This window comes from Erythrolamprus reginae, chromosome 7 (genome assembly GCF_031021105.1).
Source record: "Erythrolamprus reginae isolate rEryReg1 chromosome 7, rEryReg1.hap1, whole genome shotgun sequence".
Taxonomy (NCBI): domain Eukaryota; kingdom Metazoa; phylum Chordata; class Lepidosauria; order Squamata; family Dipsadidae; genus Erythrolamprus; species Erythrolamprus reginae.
Window position 1 is genome coordinate 40634527 of NC_091956.1, and position 17592 is coordinate 40652118.

Sequence of the window (17592 nt, forward strand, 5' to 3'; positions counted from 1 at the left end):
TGGCAAAAATGTCATAAAATTGGGCAAAACTCATTTAACAAATGTTTCACTTAGTAACATAAATTTTGGGCTCAACTGTGGTTGTGACTACCTGTATATTTCTGAACCATTCAACCACATGACCTTGGATTTTTCTGTTTTCCACAGAAATAGTCTTAGATTAGATTAGATTTATTGGATTTATATGCCGCCCCTCTCCGCAACAATATCTTCCTCGGTCATTTCATGGTTAAGAATAAAGTTTGACCTTCAGTTGAAGCGTGTATTGAAATGCACCCCTACTAAATATAAGGCATTTTCTGGAATCTGACCACATCAGATGGCATCTGGAAGCCTACCTGTCATTGCATCAGTGTGGGAATGTAAGAGCAAGATCAAGAAGTAACTTGCAAATAATGGACTATTTCACATCGCTGTTTTAGTGGGTTTTTGCAATCCATTAAAAAGTAGTATTTAGAATTAGTATTTTACAAATAGTCATTGACTTACTATGTTGTTAAATAATCTAGTTGCTAAGTAAGGAATCAATCACCTGACCCATTGACTTTGCCCTGTTGAAAGGGAAAGGTTGAGAAGGTCATAAATGTGATCACATGACTGCAGGATGCTGTAACTGTCATAAGTTTACCAAGTGCCTAGTTGTAATCACATGCCTGCTGGGATGCTGCAACAGTTAGTATGAGGATTGATCATGTCATTTTTTTCAAAATGCTATCGTAATTTCAAATGGTCACTAAATAAATGGATTAAGGACTATCTGTATTACAAAATGAGCCAATGAATTTATCAAACTATTCCATATTTATGAATTTAGATAGGAATTCCTTTTTCCCTCCCTCCCTTCCTTTCCTTCCTTCTTTCCAATTTCCTTCCTTTGTTCCTACCTACCTACCTCCTACTTAAATAGAACTGATTTAGGTATTCTGCTACTGAACCTGGATTTTTTTTTTTTAAATGAAGGGAACAATGTAAATTGTAACCCAAAAGCACATCTAAATTCATTTAGAATCAAAAACCTTATTTGATTGTGGATATCCTAATAATGATGTCTTACAATATATTTCAGACACTACCCTGTTAAGGAAAATAGGAATCCTTAATCCTCTACCTTTTCTTTGAGCTGGAGGGCTGTATACAAAAGCAGATTCCCTGATCTGAACCAGGATCTGCACAGCATTTCTGTAGACTTTATACAGACACAAAACTACTAATAGGGCCAGGTCTATTTTGTAAGGATTGAGTCAGAAGGTTGAAGGTCATTTGTCTTTGAAGCAAGAAAATACAAAGGTCTAATCCAAAATAAACAAGCAGAATCAGCATTATTACTTAGGGAACAAAATATAACCTTAGGTCTTAGCTTTTTTGCAGCTTATATTCAAGCTAAAGTACTTTCTGTACAAGCTAAAAAAAGCCTTTCATAAACATACATACTTTCTTCTCCCAAGTATTTTCTTAACCTAAGTTACACTCAACCCTAACAGAATTTTAAAGTTGTACCAGATGACAGAATTTCTACAACTGAAATTTCCAATCTGAATATTAAAGAAAAGGAAGATGTTGACCAAACCAAAATGCAAATCCCATGAAGAGTTTACCTGGAGTTCCAGCTAATGCTGCTTTTGCACCTGTTAGAGTCAATAGCCCCCCTTCCTTCAGGTATTTGGTAGCCAAATGACTAGAGATGGTCGATGTCCAAACACTTTGCTTCCACATCAGGTCACTGTTTTTGTATAAAGCTAAGAGATGGACAGGAAGATAAGAAAAACATTAGACTTTATGAAACATATCTATTTTCTGGAGACAGCATCACCATCTATTTTCTCTTAGCCAGGTAAGGTCTTGTGCTGCAGAATAGCTCCCTAGCTTAGCTGCCAGATATGAAATTACCTCCATCGACTTGAAATCATAGTTTGTAAGAAGATTTAAAGCCAAGTTTGGAGGTTATGGGAAATAGAGTTAGCAAGCTATGAAGTTGGTGTACCTTTTCTGTTCTTCACTCCTGTCCGTATCTGTACCCAGATGGTTAATAGGGGAATGTCTAAACTTGAAGCAGGATTGAGTCATCAATGTCTTATTAGATTTAAACCAGATTAAAAAGAAATGTTGAGAAATGAGCACAATAAGATTGCATTTGACAATTTATTTTTTAATTGGAAGAGAGATCTAGGTGTTCTGAGACTTGCTTTGAATGCTACAAGTGTCTGAATGCTACCAGTTGTTTCCCATTCCATTGTTAAACTCACCGGTATCTGACTATGCAGGTTGGAGTTAAATTCCTATTTTAGTTTGCAGGAAGCATATTAGACAACCCCATGTCTGCAGTCCAACCATTACACAAAAATTACATTTGAACAATGTTAATTGTTTCTACTCACATTGGATATGTAAAGGGAGGATCTACACTAACCTACTGCTGCCCTACAAAGCACACACAATCTTTTTCTTAAATATTATGCTTATAGCAATAGCATTTAGCATTTACAGTATATATCACTTCAGTGTTTTACAGCACTCTCTAAGTGATTTACAGAGAGTAAGCATACTGCCCCCAACAATCTGGGTCCTCATTTTACTGACCTTGGAAGGGTGGAAGGCTGAGTCAACCTTGAGCCTACTGAGATTCGCTTTGCCAAACTGCTGGCAGCTGGTGATCAGCAGAAGTAGCTTGCAGTATTGCACTCTAAACACTGCACCACCAAGGCTCTTATGTCAAGAGTTTGGAATATAAATCACATTTGAGAGCCAGTGATTAAGGTGCTGGCCAAGAAACAAGGAGACATGAATTCTAGTGCTACCTTATGTTGTGATTGGCCCGCAGCCAGCTGCCATAGTACACAGAACACCTTATGCATGAAAACTGGCTGCATGACTTTGGGCCTTTCATCAGGAGACTTTAAGTCCTAGTCCCACCTGATAGCCGAGTAGGTGACTTTGGGTCAATCACTTTCTTCCAACCATTCCACCTCATAAGAGTTGTTATTGTGGGAAAAATAGGAGGAGGGAGGTTTATTATATATGTTTACCAACTTGAGTTATTTACAGTGCGTTTAGAAAGTATTCAGACCCCTTTACTTTTGTCAATTTTGTTATGCGAGAGCCTGATTCTTTTGAAATTCATTTTTTCTGATTAATCTACACTCAGTATTCCATAAGGACAAAATAAAAACAGAATTTTAGAAATGTCTGTAAATTTATTAAAAAGAAAAAACTGAAATATCATATTGGTGCAAGTATTCAGACTCTTTGCAAGAACACATGAAATTTAGCTCTGGTGCCTCCCATTTCTCTTGATTGTTGCTGATATGCTTCTGCACTTTCATTGGAGTCCACCTGTGATAAATTGATTGGATATGATTTGGGAAGGCACATACCTCTCTATAGAAGACCTCACAGCTGACATATTGCACAGAGTCAAAGCCATGAGATCAAAGAACTGCCTGGAGAGCTCAGAGTGCAGGATTATTGCAAGGCACATATCTGGCGAAGGCTACAATAAAAAATTCTGCTGCACTGAAGATTCCTAAGAGCACAGTAGCCGCCGTAATTCTCAAATGGAAGAAGTTTGGCACAACTGGGACTCTTCCAAGATCTGATTGCTCAGTCAAATTGAGCAATTGAAGTGAAGGGCCTTAGTAAGAAAGGTGACCAAGAACCTGATGGTCACTCTGACTGAGTTCCAGAGATACAGAGTTTCTCTGGCACAGAGTTTCAGGAGGGCATCCATCATTGCAGCCCTCTACCAATCTGAGCTTTATGACACAGTGGCTAGATATAAGTCTCTTCTTAGCACAAAACACATGAAAATCTGCTTGGAGTTTGCAAAAACACCCGGAAAATTCTCAAATTGTGAGGAACAAGATTCTCTGGACTGATTAAACCATGATTGAACATTTTGGCCACAAATCTAAACATTATGGAGGAAATCAGGCACTGCGAATCACCTGCCCAATATCATCCCAACAATGAAGCATGGTGGTGGCAACACCATGCTGTGGGGGTGTTTTTCAGCAGCAGAGATTGGGAGACTGGTCAGGGTTGAGGGAAAGCTGAGTGGAGCGAAGTACAAGGATATCTTCAATGAAAACCTGTTCCATATTGCTCATTGCTCCAACTGGGCCAAAGGTTTACTTTCCAACATGACAATGATCCTAAGAACAGAGCCAGGTAATATAGGAGTGGTTTAAGGATAATGCTGTGGATGTCTTAAGAGTGACCCAGCCAGAGCCCCAACTTGAACCCTATTGAACATCTCATAGAAACATAGAAACATAGAAGACTGACGGCAGAAAAAGACCCCATGGTCCATCTAGTCTGCCCTTTTACTATTTCCTGTATTTTATCTTACAATGGATATATGTTTATCCCAGGCATGTTTAAATTCGGTTACTGTGGATTTACCAACCACGTCTGCTGGAAGTTTGTTCCAAGGATCTACTACTCTTTCAGTAAAATAATACTTTCTCATGTTGCCTTTGATCTTTCCCCCAACTAACTTCAGATTGTGTCCCCTTGTTCTTGTGTTCACTTTCCTGTTAAAAACACTTCCCTCCTGAACCCTATTTAACCCTTTAACATATTTAAATGTTTCGATCATGTCCCCCCTTTTCCTTCTGTCTTCCAGACTATACATCTGTCTTCCAGACTATACTCTGGAGAGACCTGAAAATGATTTTCCACTGACACTCGCCATGCAACCTAACTGAACTTGAGAGGATTTGCAAGGAAGAATAGCAGAAAATTCCCCAATCCAAGTGTGCAAAACTTGTCGCATCAAGATTCAAGGCTGTAATTGCTGCCAAAGGTGCTTCAACAAAGTACTCAGTGAATACTTTTGCCAATTTGATATTTCTGGGGGTTTTTTATTTATAAAAAATTTACAGACATTTTTAAAATTCTGTTTTCACTTAGTCATTATGGGGTACTGAGTACAGATTAATGAGAAAAAAATAATTTGAACAATTATAGAATCAGTCTGGAGCATGAAAAAAGTGAAGGGAGTCCAAATACAGTGATACGAACCTGGGGTTTAAGATTTCTTTGCCTCGTCTTAAAAACTCTTTCCGTCTTACGAACCCGAGCCCGGGTGCATGGGCTCTCTTACTGCATGTGCGCTCGCTTACTGCCACAGGGATTCCCCTGCCTTGTGACTATCACCCCTGGGATTTCCCATTTGCTTCCCGCCCCACAGGGATTTCCCACCTCCGGACGTGCATAAGAAGACAAGCCAGCTGGGTGAGGAAGGGGGCTGAGAGAGAAGGAAGCCACCGCCGAGGAAGCCCTTGGGGGGATGTCCAGCTGGGGGAGGGAGTCACCCCCTCGGTACCCCAAAGCCCGTCGGCAGTAGACATAGGCGATGGGAGAAGGAAAGGGAGCTGCAGTCGTCCCCACCCCCCCAGGCGCCTCTGGCCCCCTCACGCCCCGGCCTCTCTCCGCTGCCCCCGGTCCACCCGATCTGCCCCTCTCTGCGGCTTTCTCCTCCGCCTCCCGCCTTGGGGCGCGGCTCCTCCTGCAGCGGTGGCTGCAGCGGCGGTAGTGGCTGCGGCTTCTCCTCATCATCATACGCACTCCCAGCGAGGGGGCTGCGAGAGCGCTTTCTCCAAGCGTTTCAGGAACACCCGCCCCCCCCGCAGCCCCTTCACTGGGAGCGCTTTTGTCCCAGGCTGTCAGCGAGGGGGCTGCAGGAGAGACGGGGCACGCATTCCTGAAGCGCTTGGAGAAAGTGCTCTTGCAGCTGCTTCGCTGACAGAGAGAAAGAGAGAGAGAGAGCAACAGACAGGGCGAGATAGAAAGAAAGAGGGAGAGAGAAAGTGAGAGAAAGAGAAAGAGGGGGAAGTGAAAGAGAGAGCGAGAAAGAGAGAGAACAAGAGAGAGAGAGAAAGCAAGAGAGAGTGAGAGTGAGAGAGAAAGAAAACAAGAGAGAGAGAAAGAGAGAAAAAGAGCAACAGACAGAGCGAGATAGAAAGAGAAGGAGAGAGAAAGTGAGAAAAAGAGAGAGAGAACAAGAGAGAGAAAGAAAGCAAGAGAGAGAGAGTGAGAGAGAGAAAGAAAGTGAAAGAAAACAAGAGAGAAAGAGAAAAAGAGCAACAGACAGAGCGAGATAGAAAGAGAGGGAGAGAGAAAGTGAGAAAAAGAGAGCGCAAGAGGGCGGGAGAGAAAGAGACAGAGAGAAACAGAGAGAAAGAAAGTAAGAGAGAGAGAGAGAAGAGAGGAAGGAAGAGAGAAATGATAGAAAAAAGGGGAGAAAAAAAGAGAAATGAGAAAATGATTGAGGCAGAGAATGAGAGGAAAGACAGAGAAACAGAGAGAGAAGTGACTCTTGATTTAAAGCATATGGTAAAAAGCACCCAAATAATAATAGAGGAAAAAACCCTCAGCCCTCACCTGTTTTTGCAAATGGTGCAAGAGTTCACACACACACACACACACACACACAAGGGGGGAGGAGACAGGGATGGAAAAAGGAGGAGAAGTGAGAGGGTGAAGGAATGAGAGAAAAAGGGAGGGAGAAATGAAAAACAAATGAGACAGAAAAGAGGGAGAGACAGGGGAGGTACCCAGAAATGAGAACAGTGGTAGAAATTTGAGGAGAGATGATTGATTATTAAATATGGATTGACTATGGAATATTGGTAAAATATATATTTAGGTGTTGTTTAATATTAGGATGTATTAATTTTAAAAATTGGATTAGAATTTTAGAACTATATAGAATTACATGAGTAAAATTAATGGAAGATACATATGATAAATAAGGGGTTTATGATATGTACTGTATGTTTTATGAGTTTGCATTATGAATGTAAAATATACTTGGAAATGTAGAAGATTGATGAAAGTTAATAATAGTAAATGCTAAGTGCCTGAAAATTAATTGAGCTTGGAAATATTGAATGAAATTATAGAAAGTATAATTTATGGAAATATATTAATATATGCATTGGTGTTCAGGTAGATTTTCATAGTATTACTAGATTACTATAATACTATGATAAATATTTAAGAAATGAAGATTTTAAAGCATAGATTTATTAATAGTTGTGTTTTTGGTTTTGCTGGTTGTTTTAGTTTTAATAGTAATAGATTTTGGTTTTGTTTTATTATTAATCTCTTTTAATAAAAAAGAAGGGATTTCCCCCCCTATTTATTTATTTATTTATTTATATTTCTATGCCGCCCAGTCCCAAAGGGACTGCCACTCAGACACTATACGTTTCCGCCCATACCGGAAAAAAATTAGAGGGAACATTGCTCAGCTCTATCAGTCTCCACCGCAACCTTCTGCCTTCGGGGGTTCCTTTGGGAGGCAGTTGAGGTGGGCGCGCATGATGGCAGCTGCAGAGAAGCGGGCGGGTGTCCCCTCAGCACTGTGCGCATCCAACAGGTTGAGTTGGAGAGCGACACCCCCCCACACCCCACACCCCAGCATCCCATCATGCCATCCAAACTGGGGACAGAGGAAAGGGAGGTAAGTAGATAGGAAACTGTCCCCCTCAGAGAGGCGTTTTCTCTTGTCTCGTCAAAAAGGCTTTGGAGGAAGCTGGAGGGAAGGAGAGAGAAAGAAAGTGTGTGTGTTTGTGTGTGTATTATCCTCCAGCCAAGACCCTTCTTCCATGACTGGTGGAGGAATTCTGGGAGTTAAAGTCCACTAGTCTTAAACTTCAGGGTTTGAAGACCCTTGAATTAGGGGTTAAAAGTGCAAGGGTCTTCAAACCTGGTAAGATTAAAGCTTGTGGACTTCAACTCCCATTCCTAAGATAGCATGACTGGTGGAGGAATTCTGGGAGCTGAAGTCCACAAGCTTGAAGTCCTTGAAGCTGTCAAGTTTGAAGTTTGTAAAAAGCGTACATGGTTTTAAAAAGTATACATGCTTGTAAAAAGTATTCTGCTACACTGGTATTTTATTAAACAATATAACACCACACCATTTGGTTCAGAATACTTTTTTCCTTGTTTTTCTCCTCTAAAATCTAGGTGCGTCTTATACACTGGTGCATCTTATACACCAAAAAATACAGTAATATAGGTGAGATAAAAATCAAATAAGTAAAATAAAAATCCCAAATGCTTTCTAGTCGCTATCTTTGCAATCATAGACAGCTTCGGGACAGACTCAACTCTGCAACAAGCCCTACTGAAATGCATTTAAATTTAGAAATCTGTTATGAGGTCTTTTATTTTTCCCCAACAGGTTTTTCCCCCCAATTCCAGTCAGTCCAGGACACCACTGGAAGAGAGGAAGCAGATGTTATCCCACAGCTTCTATTGAATTAATGGAATTTCGGGGCTAGAGACATCAGGAAGACATTAAATGAGAGAGCTACAGCATTCTTTGCTGAGCAGCTCCATCACAGACTAGAAATAGGCCATTCTGAAAGACCACAGGAAAGAGAAAGAAGATATCATTGTGTAAATTGTCATCCTTACATTTTGCCTTGGCACTGCCTCCAGCCCATCCACCAGCCACACACAGGATAGCATCCACCTTCTTTTCACCCAGGACTTTTCCAACATCTTCTGTCACCTTTTAAAAGGCAGAGTTGGAAGAGCAGCATTACAGAACAAGTACCAGCAACTTTGACCTATAAACATTTCAACCAGTCCTTACTGAAAAAGTACAATGACTCTCTAAAACAAGATAGATAAATATTTCTACATATGGAATCATTAAAAGCCTGGCTTTCTTGGAATTAAGCTTTCTGCAAATCTTAGTCTGCAGTCATCAGGCATTGGCACAGATTTTATTAAACTAAAGTATCCAAGCTGCTGTTTTCCTCTCTTTCTTCTCTTACTCATGTATAAAGGAGTAGAAAGAACTCTACTTGCCTGGTTAACAGGGATAATTTTCCAAACTCCTTCCTTATCTACAACAGAGCAATCTTCAAGTTTTTTTCACCATTTTGCTGTTATTAACAACATTGGGAATTAGTAAAATTACAGATAAGAAAATAACAGAAAACGGTATTTTAAGGGAGGGACACATCATGGTTTCTTTTCCTGGGGAGGGGTGGGGTGAAGGACACAGATGTCACTTTGGTATGAAGAAGATGCCTCAAAACTTGTTTGGATAAGCAAGACAGAGCAAGTACAAAACAAGTTTTGGAAAGCTACTGGGAAAAATAAGATTGACTGTTTCAGGAGAGAAATATGACAGAAAGTTGCATTGCAGATGCTAATGTTGAAACTAATGGAACTGGGAATTTGGCAAAACTTTTCCTTTTTTCCCCTTTCTTACTGAATTTTCATCTTAACATGCATGAATCATACTTCCCTACTTCTAAATAGAAGCAAGAATGCAAAGTATAATGCTTAATATAAGCCTATGTTTTGTAAGGCCAGTCTGGTCCTTTTTTTCCATTCTCAGTTGTGGATTTCTCACAAGACGTGGCTGAGCATGCAACAAAAATATTACTACCAAGAGGACTTTCAAAAAAAGTCAGGACAGCAACTTTGATGGTATCACAGGAAATCCTTTACATTTTAATAGGTATTGAAAATAGAGGTAGTCCTTGACTTAGGCCACAATTGAACCCAACATTTCTATTACTAAGCTTACAGTTAAGCTTTGTTCAGAGGTGTGCTGCTGTTTGAACGCCTAATTGTGCGCAGCCCCATGGCTCTAGAATGCAAGTGTGGGATTGAGTGCAATTACGCTTCCTGCACCTGTGCAGGTAGCAACATCGTGCACAGGGATGCACGTGTGAGTGTGTGTCCCTGTGTGCGATTTTGCTACCTGCACAGATGCAGGAAGTGTAATTGCGCTTGATCCCGCACTCGTGTCCCAGAGCCAGAAGGCTGCACACAATTGGGCTTTCTGACAGCAGCACACCTCTGGTTTTGCTCCACTATACTATTTTTCTTGCCACAATTAAGTTAGTAACATGATGTTAAATGAATCTTGTTTCCCCTTTGACTTTGCTTGTCAAAAAGTCACAAAAGGGATCACATGACCCTAGGATATCACAACCATCATAAATATGAACTAATTGCCAAGTGCCCAAATGTTGATCACATGACCATGGGGATGCTGCAATGGTCATAAGTATGAGTAACTTCTCCAGTTTTTCAGTGCCATTGTAATTGAACAGTCACTAAACGTATGGCTGTAACTTGAGGGTTATCTTATATCACATCTAAGGGAGGCCTATGTGGCACAAGTTGGACTCTGGCATGTGGTATTATGTTTTCCCTTTTCTCCATCATACCAATCAATGCAAAATTTGCAGATTACAAAAGGTCTAATTCCTGGAATGGAGTAAACAATTGTGAAATATTTCTTTAGGGTTTCCAACATCAGCACTGTTGTTTTAGCCAGCCACATGACAGGCAAAACCTCACTCAGAACAGTGTCCAACAATCAATGCCTCCTAATTCTTGTCGATATTGTGGAAGAATGTTATTTATGATAGTCTAGTAGCATATTTTCAGAAGAATGGTTTTTAATTTCAATGCCTTCATATTTGTTCCTCTGAAAAGATGCTACTAGACTTCACCTGATTTTAGAAAGATTTAGAACAGGGTTCCCCAACCTTGGCAACTTTAAGGTGCACGGATTTGAATTCCTAGAATTCCCCAACCAGAATGAGATTTAGGACAATTAAAAGCAATGATTGATTGCCTGCTATCTTGTTTGTGTCTTAACAGCTACAAAGATTTTTGTTCCTACTTTGGCAGAGATTTGTTGACAAGCTCTAGATAGGAAGCCAAAGTCAACATTTCAGCTATTTTCCCTACGCTGTTTTCCAATCACAAAGAGCCTAAAAATTTGAGCTCTTTTTCTTTTTACCTGCTCTGCTTGTTCCACAAAGGAATCGCCCATTTGCACTACGACGTTGGCGCTTGCCTCTTGGTTTTCTGCTAAATCAATGCTGAGCACCCACTGCGGGAGGGGAAAGAAACACACAGACACACAAAATTTGCTTTGTTTTGAAGTTTTCAAACGGGGCTGCAGTTGCCTCAAAGCTACGCGGCAAGTTGCAACCGCCTCTCTGCGCCCGGCCGCTCTTTTCCTCAGGGTAGCGCGGCTTCTCTCCCGGGCCCTTTGTACAACGCTCTCCCCACCCCCAGTCCCCCCCACCCCCCCTTGCATGCGAAGCTGCAGGAAAGCCGCCTTCTCCGAGGTTTCCTCCATCGAGACCGGAGCGCTATAACCGGCTTTCCACACCCTCTAACCCTTTACCCAGTTCTTTGCCCGCAGGTGCCGCACGCAGACGGAGCCCAGCGCCCCTCTACCGCCGTATACCAACACCCGGGAAGCCTCTCCCGCTGCCATGACAGCTGCTTCGGCTACAAGCAACAGCGTTTGTGGTGAAAGGGAAGCGGAAGGCGGCTGCCCGAGCTCTCCGCCCCCACTAGGTGGGTTAAGTGGCGGAAAAGGAGGCACGGCCGCTGCTAGGCGATCCTGGTTTCTCTCTTCCGAACAAGGAGGGGGGACTGTCCAGATCTGTGCTTGTTAATTAAACCTCAAGCGGCGGGGATTTCATCAACCAGAATCGACCAGCCAGCACGCTCTTCCAGGGAATCTGGCAGGAAGCTGTGCACAAATCCCCCAAAGGTGTGGGGTTAATCCTGGTTAATCCATGGAAGATCATGAAAGAGAGATCCAGTCTAGAACTAATGAAAAATTTCCCGACAATGAGAACAATTAAATAGAATAGCTTGCATTACCGAGTTGTGGGTGCTCCAGCGCTGGAGGTTTTAAAGAAAATACAGAATAACAAAGTTGGAAGAAATCTTAAACGTCTTCTAGTCCAACTCCCTGCTCAAGCAGGAGAGTCTCTACCATTTTGAACAAATGGTTGTCCCGTCTCTTCTTGAAAACCTCCAGTGATAGGGCACTCACAACTTCTGGAGGGAAGCCATTCCATTGGTGAATTTTTCTCACTGTTAGTTGTAGATTGGTTTTTTTCCTTGATTAGTTTCCATCTGTAGCCATTTGTCCAGGATGATATAAGGATTTCTGCTTTGGAATGGGGCTTGGACTAGAAAGTCCTATTATTCTAAAGAAATGTTGTTAAAGGTCAGGGTACTTAAGGGACTGGAGGCTAAAACAAAAGATGAACAGTTGCAGGAACGGGGCATGGCTACCCTAGTGAAGGCTCAGGGGATATATGTTAGTAGTGTTCCAATATTTGAGGGGTGCCACAGAGAGGACGGGGGTCAAGCTATTTTCCAAAGCACCTGAGGCCAGACAAGCAATAATAGATGAAAACTTGGAAATAAGGAGAAATTTTCTGCCGGTGAGAACAATCAACCAATGAAACAGCTTGTCTCAAGAAATTGTGAGAGTTTCATCACTGGAACCTTTCAAAAAGAGACTGGACTGCTACCTGTCAAAAATGTCTGCTGGGTGAGGGGTTGGACTAGATGATCTACAAGATCCCTTCCAACTCTGTTAATCTGCATCCGTCAGATCTCCAAATGCCTATTTTCTTTCTGAGAAAGATTAAAACTGCCTTGATTCTCTTTGAGTCAAGACAGCCTCCTTAATTTAATTGAATTAGACTAAAACATCTTTTTAAAAAAAAAAAAATGAAATATATACTTTAAAAACTCAACATATAAATGAAATAAACAAGGCTTGGTGTTTGGCTCACTACTTTTCTTTATTCTCGAACAGGCAGGAATAACATTGCCTCTCTAGCCGCTAACATAACCATAGGTGCGAACAGAGAAACGGCGTTGGGTTACACTTTTTGTACCTTCCTATTTCCCGCCCAGAGTAACTGACGGTAACTTAAATTTCCCGCTCACCATAACAACAAATCAGCTTCAAACAACAATTATTCAACTATTTACATGTGTTTAATGAATATTCAATAACCCTCCCCTCTTGGTTCAGTGAAAGGTTAATCAGTAAGCCATGTGACAAAATCATCCAACCGACTGGGTCTGCGCACCTCTCTCTCAGACCTGTGCAGATCAGTCGAGTCCTGGAGATCGAAGAAAGAGGAGGTTGGCTCGTCAGCGACTTCACAGACTGTCCTTGGCCTTACCAATGGGACAGATCCATGTATAGAGTCTGCAGACACTTTGCCGGCCTCCTCGGGAGCCTCTCCCGCAATGCTGGAAAATCGCCAGGGGCTCAGTAAGTAAAAGTCTAAATCTATATTGTCCGATCCGTTGTGGCTTTGTTGGTTTGTCCGTTGGGTTGAGCTCCCTGTGAGGCGTGAGTGAGTACAGTCCCGGTTAATGTCCACATTTGGTTCTTGTTGTTGGGAGGGTCACCGGTTCCAGGCACCTCCTTAAATGGTCAATGTGCCGCCGTCCTGCAAATGGATGCAGTATGTTTTTGGGACCGTTTGTTGTACAACAGTTCCTTTAAGCCAATTTAAACCCCCATCAAAGTTTTTAGCAAATACAGCTTGACCCACATACATAGTTCTCTCAGGGGACACATGTACATTTTTCCTGTTTTCACAATAAGATGGGTGCAACCTATCTAGGGGAGACCTCAATCTTCTACCCATTAACAATTCAGCTGGGCTTTTTTGGTTGTTGCATTTGGGGTGAGCAAAAACTGGTCTAGGAGCTCTTGAACTTCCCCTGGTCCTGACCTCTAATGCTTCTTTTGCTACTCTGACATATCTTTCTACTTGCCCATTGGCCCAGGGGGAATAAGGCGATATGAGCGCATGTCTAATGACCAATTGGTCTAAAAAATGGATTGTCTTGACATAAATTGTGGGCCATTATCTGAAACCACCACATCTGGGCACCCATGGGTTGCAAATAAATGATGCAATGCTTTGATGGTGACACACGTTGTGGTACTTCCCATAGCTATAATTTCCACCCATTTAGAATAAGCATCAACAATTACCAGAAAGGAATGAGACTCTATTGGGCCTGCGTAGTCTATATGGATTCTGGACCAGGGCCCTTTTTGTGTCTCCCACTCTACTGGGGAAGTCCTGGGGGGGGGGGGGTGTTGGTCTGAACTCTTGGCATGGGTCACAATTGGTTACCCATTTCTCAATGTCTGAATCCAGGCCTGGCCACCACAGATGCCCTCTGCACAAATTCTTCATTCGCACTACACCAGGGTGACCCCTATGTAACATCTCCAAAACTCTGTTTCTCAAATTGGATGGAATTACAACTCTGTCGTCCCACAAAATACATCCTCTCAAATATGACAATTCTTTTTGTTTGCCTTTAAAATCTCTCATAACCACATCAGTAATTTCATTAGGCCACCCCCTCAAAATATGATTAGCAACTTTCTGCAAAATCGGGTCTATCCTGGTATTTTCAGCAACTTCTTTGGCTGTGGTTACTGGCTTCTCATCTAGTTCAATTAACAATATATCAGAAGCTGGAGCAGGGTCTTCTATATTTAGGGCCATTGGGCACCTACTCAGGCCATCAGCATGGTTAATTTCTTTTTCCCCTTTATGTTTAAGTGTATAATTATAGCCTGCTAAAAAGATAGTCCACCTGATTAATCTGGATGACATAAAAGGAGGTGTGGGCTTATTTTCTGCTAGCAACCCTAACAAAGGTTTATGGTCTGTTACCAATTCAAAAGCGCGACCAAAAATGTAATTGTGGAATTTCTTCACTCCAGCCATTAGAGCTAGAGCCTCTTTATCTAATTGGCTGTAGTTTCTTTCTTCTCCAGAAAGTGTTCTAGAGAAATAGGCTATTGGAACTTCAGTGTCATTTGGCAATAAGTGAGCCAGTACAGCTCCCACCCCATACGGTGAAGCATCACAGGTTAATCTTATTGGTAACGTTGTACTATATTGAACTACTACACTCTTTGAAGATAATAATTCCTTTATTTTAATAAAGGCTAGGTGTTCTGTTTCCCCCCAAGTCCATGGTGTTCCTTTCTGGAGTAGTCTGTGGAGTGGTTCAGCTGCTATAGCCTTCTGTTTCAAAAAAACAGAGTAAACGTTTAGGAGCCCTAAAAATGCTTGGAGTTCTGTTTTATTCTGTGGTTCAGGGGCTTCTTTTATTGCTTTTATCTTTTCTATCAACCCAGGAATTCTACACTATCTGTTCCCCAAACATACTTGTCTGCTTTTATTTTAAGGCCTTTCTGTTGGAGTCTTTTTAATACTTCTCATATTCTTTGATTTAATTGATTTTGGTTTTCTCCTGAAATTAATATGTCATCAAAATATGGTATGTTTCCTTTAAGGCCGGAGAGTAACCTCTCCACCAGACTCTGGAATATTCCTGGGGCTACACTAACTCCAAACTGTAATCTTGTGCACTTAAAAGCACCCCTGTGTGTCACTATCGTTTGTGCTAGTGCAGTTTCTTCATCTACTGGTAGCTGTTGATAAGCCTGTGCCAAATCTAGCTTGGCAAATACTCTCCCTTCCCCCAAAGAATGAAGCAATTGTTGTATTACAGGAATTGGATAGGAGTGGTGTTGTAAGGCCTTATTTAAGGTCGATTTGTAGTCTGCACAAACTCTCAATGATCCATCTGGCTTTAAGGGTGTAACTATAGGAGTTTCCCAAGGGGCATGGTCAATAGGAACTAAAATGCCTTGAGCAATTAGCTTATTGAGTTGTTGGTCTAGTTTAGGCAATAATGGTAAAGGAACCCTGCAAGGTTTAAGTCTCAATGGGGGTATTTTTGGATCTAATGAAAATGAGATAGGTGGTCCCTTATAAGATCCTAAAGTGGGGTTAAATACTTCAGGAAATTCTCGAACAAAATCTGAATACGTAATTTCTGATAATTTGTCAACCCCTGTCACTTGAATACCCAAAGGTGTCATCCACTGCAATCCCAAAAGCGTATGTCTAGCCCCTGCCACCACTATTAAAGGTAATTTACATTGTACATTTTTAAAAGAGACAGGCACCATGGCTTTAGCCAGTATTGGAATAGCTCCTCCTTGAAAGTCTCGAATTAATGCAGTAACAGGCTCCAGATGAGCCTTTTGTAAAGCAGGCATATACAGTTTGAGTTTTTCCCGCGGCATAATTGAATATTTAGACCCTGTGTCTAATTCCATTTGGCATGGTTGGTTGTTAATGCGCACAGGGACAGTTATCTTATTTGAGCCGCACATGGCAGTGCTATTAATTGTGTGGTCACAGTTACCTCAGAAATAATCCCGGTTCGTGTTCCCGGCGGTTCTGGTGTAACTCCTCGCAGGAAAATGAGAGGCGCGGCTTTCTCTTGTTGCCAGGTAGAACCTTGTTGGCGGGGGTGTCACTGGGTTGGAGGAAATTCATCGGAGAAGACAGCTCTGCACGCTTCAGCGATGTGACCCCGACGGTCGCAGTGGCAGCAGATGGACTCCCTGAAGGGGCACTTTGGATGCGGATGGTTCCCTATGCATCCTGCATAGGTGATGAATTGTTGAGATAGTCTGTGTGGTCTGATTTGGGTAGCTCGAACTTGGAGGCAGGATTCTTCTGAGTCCAGCAGTTGAGTTGGCACTTCTTCAGTTACAGCTGCGGTTGGAGGACTCTCTATTTTGCAAACAATTGCCATTTTGTCGTTTTGTTTCAACTCAGCGGCTACGGCTTCTGAGACTTCCATGGTTTGGGCGGTCTTAACATGCTGTAAGGAAGGTTCATCTTTGGTGAGTAGCTTATTTCAGACAGCTATGTTCTTCATGCCGAAAATTAAGGCGTCAATGAGCCTTGCTTCTGGTTTGTCGAATTTGCACTTCGACAATATGGTTCGCAGCCGGGTAGCGTATTGGTTTATAGATTCTCCCTCGGCTTGTGCCATTTGGGAGAATTGATGTCTGTAGACGATAGCTGGTTTAGTAGGCTTGAAATGAGCCACTAGCTTGGCAGTTAAGGTATCCCAAGGTACCGAATTCGCGGGAAGTGGATCGGTCAAGGTTTGAGTCAAGTCGTAGACTTGTGATTCACAATAATTTTTTAAAATGGCTCTCTTCCATCCGCTGTCAGCATTTTTCATACCTGCTGCCTCTAGGAATACGTCAAACTTTCCCATATATTTGTCCCATGTAGACTTATCAGGATCGAATAGTTTGCATGCTCTTCCTATGGATTGGTTTTCCATGTTGAAGGAGAGCGCGGGTAAGACCTCCTCATCGCCAGTGAGATAAATGAGGCTTGGTGTTTGGCTCGCTACTTTTCTTTCTTCTTGAACAGGCAGGAATAACATTGCCTCTCTAGCCGCTACAATAACCATAGGAGCGAATAGAGAAACAGCGTTGGGTTACAGTTTTTATACCTTCTATTTCCCACCCAGAGTAACTGACGGTAACTTAAATTTCCCACTCAACATAACAACCAATCAACTTCAAACAACAATTATTCAGCTATTTACATGTGGTTAATGAATATTCAACAATAAACACTTAAAACGAACAGTTATACACACACACATAGAAAAGAAATATTCAATAGAATTTTTCATGTCCATTAAACACATTATCTTTTTAATCATTTTTGCAGCTATTACAGATGGTGATACTGAAAAATAATTAATTCTGGTTATTTAATTTATATACATGTTTGTTCTGCTTTTAAGTCAATCAAAACTACAATATGTCAATTAGTACAAATCGAATGATTCATAATTGATCTTTAAAGTGTTATTATTTAAATAACTTTTTCCTTTTTATTTTATATCTAATTCATAATT

General features: G+C 41.5%; 1 protein-coding gene across 3 annotated transcripts in view; it reads right to left on the minus strand.

Moving 5' to 3' along the window:
- QDPR (quinoid dihydropteridine reductase) overlaps positions 1–11397 on the minus strand; it is a 33041-nt gene extending 21644 nt beyond the window's left edge. The window contains exons 1-4 of one of the 3 annotated variants that reach the window (XM_070757377.1): positions 11177–11390; positions 10784–10876; positions 8425–8521; positions 1596–1736 (exon numbers count right to left, since the gene is read on the minus strand). In XM_070757377.1, coding sequence (XP_070613478.1) covers positions 1596–1736; positions 8425–8521; positions 10784–10876; positions 11177–11269 — 424 coding nt within the window. In that variant the 5' untranslated portion in view covers positions 11270–11390. Of the gene's footprint in view, positions 1–1595; positions 1737–8424; positions 8522–10783; positions 10877–11176 lie in introns of all 3 variants that reach the window. The other 2 variants (XM_070757378.1, XM_070757380.1) reach the window with 2 other exon arrangements.
- Between the last annotated feature and the right edge of the window lie 6195 nt (positions 11398–17592).